General features: G+C 45.3%; 1 protein-coding gene across 1 annotated transcript; it reads left to right on the top strand.

The window, feature by feature from the left end:
- Positions 1 to 3,960: 3,960 nt before the first annotated feature.
- PHALS_13815 (uncharacterized protein) lies at positions 3,961 to 4,275 on the top strand (the record flags this gene model as incomplete). Its single annotated transcript, XM_024729635.1, has 2 exons — positions 3,961 to 4,154; positions 4,239 to 4,275. 2 exons carry the CDS (start codon positions 3,961 to 3,963, stop codon positions 4,273 to 4,275), a joined length of 231 nt encoding a protein of 76 aa, XP_024579993.1.
- Between the last annotated feature and the right edge of the window lie 5,591 nt (positions 4,276 to 9,866).

Raw genomic sequence — 9,866 nt, 5'->3', positions numbered from 1 at the left:
AGTGAATACCACTTAGTCCATGATTCATTTAGTAGATTGAGTCTGGAACACACGCCGACTCACTCTCATCTAGACTGTACAAGACTGCTTCAGCTGAGCGAACACCCATGCTTGATTACACAAAGTTTAATGCACGACGCGACTGTCGAGGTGACATATCATTACCTCAAATTCATGGTATCAATAGCCTCGCTGGTCATCGTGAGACAGATGTACAATACCACCCAAACGTCTTTTTACTGCGACGTCTGTCGCCATCCACCAGTGAGAATCGCGCTGCGACAGGGGACGCTAAAACTTTCCAATAAGCCTACATCAAAATACTGGGCAGAAATCAGGCCTGTTGTACTAAGATATAGATTAGCTCCTGCTTTTGGTTCTGTACTCCATTTATTCTTTAAAGTAGAAATGTGCCTCCAAAATCGTGTTAAGTTTGCGCTTGGTCTGTCTATTTGCACGGTTACTTTTCAAAATTTAGTCACAAAAGTAAAAGATTTGACCAGTATGCCAGCGAGCTTAATTCTCGCGTGAGACACACGCGTGACGTCAGCGCTACTTGTCATAATGGTTGGTCTTCTCAAGTTGAACAAGCGTTTTTGCCAGTGTAGCAGCAGATGACGGGAGTTGAATCCTAAGCTGATTGCAATTTTCATAATTGGCTTGCGCAAAGAGTCACGTCGCTCATGTAGAAAATATGTACTCCCAATTTAAAGAAAAACCTTGGGCTGTCAAATACTCGCTGGTCTAGGACTGACTAATCGTTCTCTAAGTAAAACATATCATCATGCTCATAGAAGCCATCAAGGGATACAATTGTTCAGTACAGCCGCTCACACGTCATCATCTTGAGGAGACAATGTATAACCGGGTTATTTACGATTTGATGGTGTTCATATACCTTTTATATGCATATATTTGTAGATATGCGCTATTATGAGTGTTGAGCAAATGTATATGAGAACTTCGTAACGGAGCGGTCAGCGGCTCATATGGGCTGTTGCTTATGAAAGTGATGGTACTTTGTGAAGGATCGGTTTGAGGTGTTGACCTCGCGTCAAATTTTAAATATTGAGTTTCTTGAAATACCAGCGCTGAATTAGGTAACCGGTAACTTTAAAAGCTTTTGATATCGCTCCTCGTTGTAGCGTACAAATACGTTAATTAACATGGACGGTGTGAGTTACACATTGCAATGTACGCGCTAAGAAACTTGCGCTTTCTAGCACTTGTAGTTTTTTCCACGATCTCATTGTGAGAAAATTTGTTTACCTAAGGTTATCTAACCATGATATATTTAGAAACTATCCCAGGATTAAAAAGGCATGCTTGAATTTCTTTTGTTTACCATTAAATTTGAAGAAAGTCAGAGTAATGGTGGACTAAGGGACAGTAGCGAATTTCACTCATTTGAAAAATTTTCAGTAGCGAAATTCACTCATTTGAAAAATTTCACTAGCGATGAAAACGTTTTGTAGATATCAAATGCACGTCATACAAGTAGCACCACTTTGTATAATGATATAAGTGCCTACGCATTCAGCAATGAGAAAACCTGGCAAATAATGAAGTATGGCTTTGTGGGCTGTGAATTTTAAAGTGACATTGTATCAAATCAAAAAAAAAACTCCAAAAGTAAGCGACTTGTGCATTAACGGCTCAACATGCGTTACTTTAGCGGCAAAACTAGATTTCTCAAGCGCGTACACTCGAGAACCGCTAACAAGTTTTCGGTGTGGCTTTCCATATCCTTGTTCCCAAGCTCTAACGGCTATGAGGGAAATAGATTTGCATCCTGGCACGATGTGACCTAAAATGCTACGTCACAAGAGAATATAATGTAGCTAGAGCATAAGACAGTTTATGAGGCATTACTAGCCACTTTCGTAGCACAGTGCCATCCCTTATCGCTCCAGTGGGTAGAACTTCGCTGTCTTTTATCAGCAGTTGTTAAAAACTATAAACCGGGCTGAGAGCAGTGAGCAAAATACAGCCATATATGCTATTCCTTCCTAGATTTTGGCATTTGCAATCATATAATCGTAACCCTTTTAATTCACCACTTGACACTAAGAGTCGGCGCCGGTTGTACGCATCGCCAGATTTGTTTCGTGCGTCGCACGAAAAATTTGCAATAGGCCAGGTTCTATCACAAATGTGTGCCTGACATTAACTGTACACCCTGTATAGTTTATAACCCCTTTCCTTTCCAGATGTATCAAAATTGGAAGTAGTTATCAGGTTAGGGGACATAACAGCCTATTGGCTATAATAATAAATATAATTTCACCTTTCCTTTTCTCTACGTATGTCAACGACCTGCTGGAAGCGAGTAACACGCGGTGAGGTGTGTCAGTTCACCTAATTTTCCTCAGAAGTGCGTGTGTACAGACGGCCAAATTCCCGTTTTAAAATATCTCTAATGATATCGGACCGTTCCCCTGGCTCGGCATTGCCGTGGGATACTTTGGGAACCAAGTCAATTTCATGACGCACACCTTGTAGTTTTTGCACGCATCCCGATGAATAATCTACCCAGTTTATAAAAGAGCTTCTGCCGGATGAAGGGAAACGAACGAAGCTCCGTTCACGAGTGATTTATCTATCTGGTCACCTTCTCGTAAATTTTCAGCGCTCCGCATCGTGGACATACCACACGGTGGTGCTGCCTTCACATCGTGACATTATTGTATGATACTTCTTATCTACCGAGCTTAGACGTTCTACTCGCGACTTACAGTCACCATGTATCTTCGCCGCCTCTGGCATAGGAGACAACAGTTCACAGCTATACTTTACGGCCTGTCCGAGAAAGGACAACGACATACAATCGTCATTCTCGCCCCAGCAGAGATACCCTTTCGGAGACCGCGATATGCTCTTCAAGCATTACATTAAATCCTTATGTAATATATAAGCGTACTCAGACGCCGGCAAAATAGCAGAAATTTTATATCTATGGTTTAAAGTACGCTGTATCTCACCGACAAATCTCCAATTTACTTTTTTTGTATCTCATCAAGTTAGTTCGTAACGCAGTTTCGCGAAAACACACCACACCCGCTTAATACGCTTACTGTTGAGTGTTTACAGAAACCCTAACACCGAAATTACCAAGCATATGATTTTGGCTTATTTTTTTGGTTGACGTATTTATACGAGCTAGTTCGTTCATTCCCTACTGAGACGTCAGCTTTGGAATCCGCGAGCTGTATATTTGCTTGCGTTTAATTTTTTACAATAATATCCTCGTTGCCTTGTTGATAGTAGTGGGAGCTCGCCTTTTCCATTCATATTAAAGCCACGTAAAGGAGCAGCTTCAAAAATCTATTGACTTTGCAAAAGGTCTGCTTCTGTGTAAATCCGTACCTAATACACCGCACACGACATAAAGGCATACAATCACTAGTTACGTTTAGCCTAAAGTGCCTATTTTGCAAAATTAGGTTAAATTGTTTACTAACCAATTTTAACATGTTTGACCACATTAGATAACGCTCACTGGACCAATTACGTTGAAAAATTTTTCGGCAACGTATCGTGTACCTAACAGAGTATTTGTGCTAAAATTCCATATCATGTGGTTACACCTCATGCTGTGTGTCAAGTGAACAGCGTTGTAATACAGCAAGCATCGGGTAGTGTATGCACACTACCAAACGCTTCGATAATGCGGTATTCTGGCTTAAAATCTTATTTTTCTCAAAACTTTAGATAGTGCAGCACATGTTGCATTTTACCTACGTATCGCTCGTATCGCCTCGTCTATGCACGACAACACCATAGCCTGAGAAGTGCGAAAGCACATCCGCCACCACAATACGCCTACTAGACTTTTATTTCATTGAATGATATTTTTCGACGAATGAAATAACCATCCGACCGTTCTCTGAAGGATGTGGTGATGATGTCGCTTTCTTTTTAATGGCATGATCTATAGTCAGCTTCAATGGCTTCAGTTCAATGGACAGTGCTCTGTTCTTTGCAAGAGCTATACTATCGCGAGCAAAACCTTTACATAGACCAGATAGCTCTTCTCTGCCACTATCTGACAACATTCAAACGTGGTGGCGCGTTCATACTCGTCGCCATTCGCGTGAGGAAGGAACAACATGTGGCATGAACCAGTTCATGACAGACGACGTTAAGTTGTTGATGTAAATTTGGAGCCGTCAGAATTGTCCGTCGGTGAGGTTGAAGGCAGCTCCTTATGCTGCAATACTATTGACTCCCATTTTCAGAAAAACGGTGACGGGCTCGAGTATTTCACAAAATTGAAGGTGATCAGGCTAGGAAACTTTTTACACCCCTTCCAATTAGTGGTAATGACTAAAGCCCTCTATCATCTTTGCGACATCTGCTCCTCGTAAAACAAACTTTGCATATGGAGTATTCCTGAATTGAAATATTTTCGGCGCTAGAACCACACTTGTTTGTTACAATAAACGTCTTAATCATGTCCACGCAATCGTTGAATGTTTAAACCCAACAAACCGCGCTCTGTAATACTGTAGACAAAATATCCTCATATATTGATGTATGCGTATGCACAACGAGGCCTGAATAGCAGTGTTTCCAGAGGAATCAAGGTCGATGGTGTGTTAGACAGACCCTTATTCATGGCCAACCGCTCCAAGAACCTCCTACTCGAGGTAATCTCTGCCTTGGGAGATATTATACTGTCTCCCGGAATACTAACATAATCTATCGAATTACTGTACAAAGCGCAGCCGACCATGCGATTCGGCCGCGCGCCCTTGATAAGATTACGCATTTGCACCAAAATTGAGACTGCATATAACTTGATATAAGCATTGTACGATGAGCTTCAAGTCGTTAGCCGTTTTTGACACAAACAAATTAGCATCAAGTGAAAAACACTGTTTTTTTGAAGGATCATTTTTTAATTTGCATGGGAAAAGTGTCTCTACTGTTTAACTATTCCCATGCTAAGGGTTTTTGAAGCATGACACTTTATTTTTTGCTAGGATGAATCCTTTAATGAAGGGGTCATACTAGCAGCGGGTCTCTCGTTGCCACGCTCTGAAATTTTATTACAAAGCATAGGAGGATGAGTGAGATCTTAAATGTCTACAGTTCATTTGTTACTGTCAGCGCTGTCTGAGTGACCTCAAAAACAGGCTAACCACGATGTACGATGATTTTTCTCTACGAACATGACCATTTTAGTCACTTTACCGTATACCAATTTAGTGCAAATATTGCCAGTCATAACTCCTTCAGCTCATTGTTGGCTGTTGCCTGGTGTTGTGGTACTTTCACTAAATCTTATACCTATTCGATTATACTTTTACGATTGATATTTGGGCTTACCACAAAACCGTGGACCTTCACTGCTCTGACTCATTGGCGAGTCACACGGTATTGCTGACATTAAGTCCTATGTTATCGTGGCAGAGGCAATTTATCCTTTGACAACCTCAAATGGGTCATTCATCGCACGAGTTTCCTTAATTTACTATGCAACGGGACTGCTGTCGCTCTTAGCTCAAAGGAGGCTAGGCTACGGTCACCGACCTCAGCCTCTTTACAAAAACCAGTACGAGTGCAGCGGGTCGCAATCCGCTGCCTCCAAGAATATTAGAAAAATTAGCCAAGTCAAATAAGTTCTTCCGTTCAAAATCAAAACTGTATTTAATTGTTTAGTTGCGGCAGAGCCGCCAATATCTAAAATCTTAGGTTTTCCATAATTTATATAGTAAAACCGAAATAATATAGTTAAACCTATTTAATATGCATTACTACTGACAATCCCATAAACTTGTGTAATCCACACCTGTGTACTGTCACACGATCTTGTGCTTCCCGCTCTTTTATACAAGGGTACGGATAACCCTGTATTACTCCCTCATTGAAATCGTGAATATCAACAAATTCACATTTAACTATCGCCTCATACGAGCCTCGCGTGTCTGAGGCACCGTCAGTATATCCTTGAACATTTCCCGCTCAATGAGCCCTGTGTCTATGACATGAAATCCACCCAGCCAAGTTGGTTCCGAAGGCGCCCGCGGGCAGAGCCCTTCTTCTTGTGCACGGGGTGCATCTCCAGACAGTACGTCCGTGGCTTCACGGGAAGCACATTTCAAGCCCTCGGCAACCGAGCGCAATACACCGTGCCCGCCCTGAGTGACATATTTCCTCGTCAAGGAGTTGGAAAATGTCGACTACGAGTCGGATGCTTCATCCCAGCGAAGGAAGACGAGGGGGATGAAGTGCGCCAACGGCACGACGTGAGCCCAGCTCAAACCTTGCGGACACCGTGTCCGTTCCCCGACCTCTCGGCTTCCGACGGAAGTGGTGTTATTACCAGTCGCCTCGACGAGGCACAGGAGCAGCAATTGGAGGCGGTTCACAGGACGGCCCTCCGGCGCTCGTATCGACGTTCGGTTCTAGAACCTCGAGTGGAATACGGCCTCCGCTCGGCGGATCCCGCTCTGAAGCGAAAGACACGATAACACGATCGTTAGGCATCTACGTAGTCGAGCCCCCGGCCACTTCACAAGCAGAGCTTTATCAGCGGAAAGCTTTGCGAGCTCGCTTTATAGTACCACGATATCCCAACAAATTGGTATCGCGCTCGACTTCGAGCTCAAAGAGGGGGGGGGGCTTATGTACCCGCAATTCGGACTAAAACTGTGGCGCTCGCCCCGCGAAACCGCTGCAGATGATAAAGAGCGCTTTGAACGATGGTTGCAGCGGCACCGGAAACTTTCATCGCTGTCAAACTTATAGCGGAGCCACAAGGAAGTAGACGTGCGCGTCGAAAACCATCTTCGATTTGAGCTTCCGAACTCAAGGCTCAACCCCGACTTCCTTCGGATTGTCGCCCTGCGACATATGGAATAATCCATCACGCTCCCGCAGGCTCTGTGGTTTCTCACACAGGTGAGTCTACTACCACAGCAGCTCGAGCTCACTTTATGGCATTTTGGATTTTTTGGCTACCACCGAAAAGCGCAGGGCGTACGACAATCCGGACCGTTATAACTTTTTTGAGCATAAGCGCCCTCGACGTCTGAACAGTCTCGCTGAATTAACACCTCAGACTCCCGCGAGTTCTCGAAGTTTGGGTGTCCCAGCCGCTTCACAAGATGTTAAATTCGACCTTGTCAACGACGTCGAGCCACAAGGCGTTCCACGTGATAATAAACGCCACCATTCTCATCGAGAAGATAACAGCTTGGTCGATCGCCGTCCGGTGACTCGCGATGCTCTTCGCGCTTTTAAAGATAAAGTCCGTCGCAATCAGCACTCCTCCGAGCATCTTTCCGAAGTCGCATACCGCTGTGCGGGAGACCTTGGGAGCCTGGAGCACTTTGTGTACCGACTGCCTTACGAGGATTATCGCGTTCTGTTTGAGCAGCTATTAGTCGTCGAGCAGACGAAACCGTCACTTCGTGCGATGGTAGAGCGCCCTGCGCCGTTAAAAACGGAATTTGTTGCACTCCGTGTTCAGAACGAGTTGCTGTCTCAGCTTCTGGGTATTCAAGCACTTTTGGGTGCCTGGTGCCAACGCTCCCGCGTTAAGTTGCGCCGGGTCCCTGTATGGCTTTAGCAAGCCCACATAAATCATCGGGTTGGTGCGCATACTTCTCGGAAGGTGTAGCATAAACGCAAAGCCTCGCTTGGCCACGACATTAGAGGTCCAATGTACCGTGGATGAAGCTTTATCTTAAAGACGGCAGAGACTGTATGTGTAGGAAGCAATTAATAAAGCATGTCTGCAACCTCAAACGTCTCAAATTTTCTTCTGCTTCTTCCGTTTGAGTATTCTTTCTGCATGTCTTTGCTTTCAGCCATCGCATCGCAAACGTATCGTTGGATACTCAGTCTGGTACCATGGAAGTCATCGATTCGTTTATCGAGAGTGACAGGGCTGATATCAGCTAGCCGTTCAGCTATTCCTCCCCCACATAGCCTCGAGCCATGGGATGGCGACGTCAGCAATAAGCGAGGGTTAACAAGCCCGTTCCCGTTGAAAGGCGTAAAGCCGGTCGATGAATGTACTGCGATGTTCAGAGCAAGCTCTATGAGTGGCAACATGGCGCTCCAGATCTTCGGCGTTCTGCGCAGACGGTCCGAAGAACTTCTTCAACGACGAGATTCACGCGCTCAGTCTGACCATCGGTCTGCGGATGGTCCGCTGTTGACATAGTCAATTTGGTGCCCAGCACTCTGAAGGTTGTCGACCAAACCTTTCCGGTGAAGCGTGGGTCTCTATAAGAGATAGTTATCACCGGGAGCCCGGTTTGTCGAAAGACACGATCGACAAACAGCGCCGCTGCCCGCACCTTCGATGTTGTCCGGCACTGCCGCAAGATGAGCCATCTTCTTCGATCAGTCCATAAAGACCACGACACTCGTATTGCCCGCCGAGTCCTTCGGTAGGCTAAACCCAAAGTCCATACCCACGGACTGTCAACACCCGGAGGGTACCGGCAAAATGGCCAGCGACGCCGCTGCATTCGGAGAGGGTTTCACCATCCGAAGCGTCTCACACGTACGCACGTATGTGCTGTCCATTTGAACAGCTTGGGACGACAATAGTGGCAACTCACCGATCTGATCATTTTCTCGCGACTGAGATGACAACTGAGTGGGTCGTGGGTCGTGGGTCGTTGGCCTCAACGAGGATACCGTATTTCAAAACCTCATCGTTAGAAACCACAACTCGTAGCATATCCGTCGAATCGGTGCTAAAATACAGCAAACCATTATTTAACGAATATCGGTGTAACCGTGCGCGCAATCGCGTTGACAATTTCATGTCCGAGTTTCGTAGCTCCTTGCTACCGAAAGCCTGTAGCATCGCTACACACATCCCATCACCCGCATATGCATTGCAGATCAAATCCGTCACCGACAACGTCACCATCGTGAAATGAGCAAGCTCACAATCTGGTATGCGTGACAACGCATCAGCCAAAGCATTCTGCTTTCCTAGCTTATACTTCACCTCGAAATTATAATCCGCGAATTCCATTACCAAAAGATAGTACGAATCCGAGGGGCTCTCTGGGATCGACGATCCGCTTCGTGCGTTCAGTACCCTCTTGTGTAACGGGATTGCACATACCCTGGTAACAGGTGTGTGTGTCACACCATATAGGCATGGTGTGACCATACCCAAACAAGAATACGGTACGGGGCTGGATAGCCAGTAGTTATACATGTATTTAGCTTTCACTATACATATTTAGGAAAATCTATGCATGCAAAATTAGGCGGCTTTGCCGCAGATAAAGAAATTAAGTCAGTTTTTAGATTTAAACAGAAACGTTAATTAGCCTTAGGTTAAAGTTGTAATTACTTTTGATGTAAGCGAACTGCGATTCGCTAAACTCGTACTGATTCTTGTGAAGAACATAAGGTCGGTGACCTAACTTACGCTTCCTTTAAGCGCAAAGCTACGGCAGCCCCGCTGCACTTGGTTGCACTAGTAGTCAATCTACACCTGAGTCGTTTAGACTGACCCTCTGTGATGATGGATGAATTTTCCTCATAGCCCCAGGGCATGCAGGACGGGCTTAACAAGCTGATGTCCTTGTTTGGCCCTGAGGGCGTGCAACACCTTGTAGCACAAGGCCCCGAGGCAATCGATGCGCGTCTAGAGGCGTTTCCAAATTACGAAAACGCACTGCTAGAGTACCTGCAGCAGAAGATGTTGCATCATTTGCGTCTACGACGCCCTAAGCCGCTCATGATTAGCGTTGTGGTCTTCGAGGATAACGATGCAGAGAATCCGCTACTTTAGGTGTGGTCGTGGTGGCGACCGCATCCACCATGCTCCAGACCGATCAACAGCACGTGGCGCTAGCCATCTCAGAGCTCGGTGGTCGAGCGCA

This window comes from Plasmopara halstedii, assembly GCF_900000015.1.
Source record: "Plasmopara halstedii genome assembly, contig: Scaffold_672, whole genome shotgun sequence".
NCBI classification, from domain to species: domain Eukaryota; phylum Oomycota; class Peronosporomycetes; order Peronosporales; family Peronosporaceae; genus Plasmopara; species Plasmopara halstedii.
This window is presented reverse-complemented; position numbering and strand designations above follow the sequence as displayed.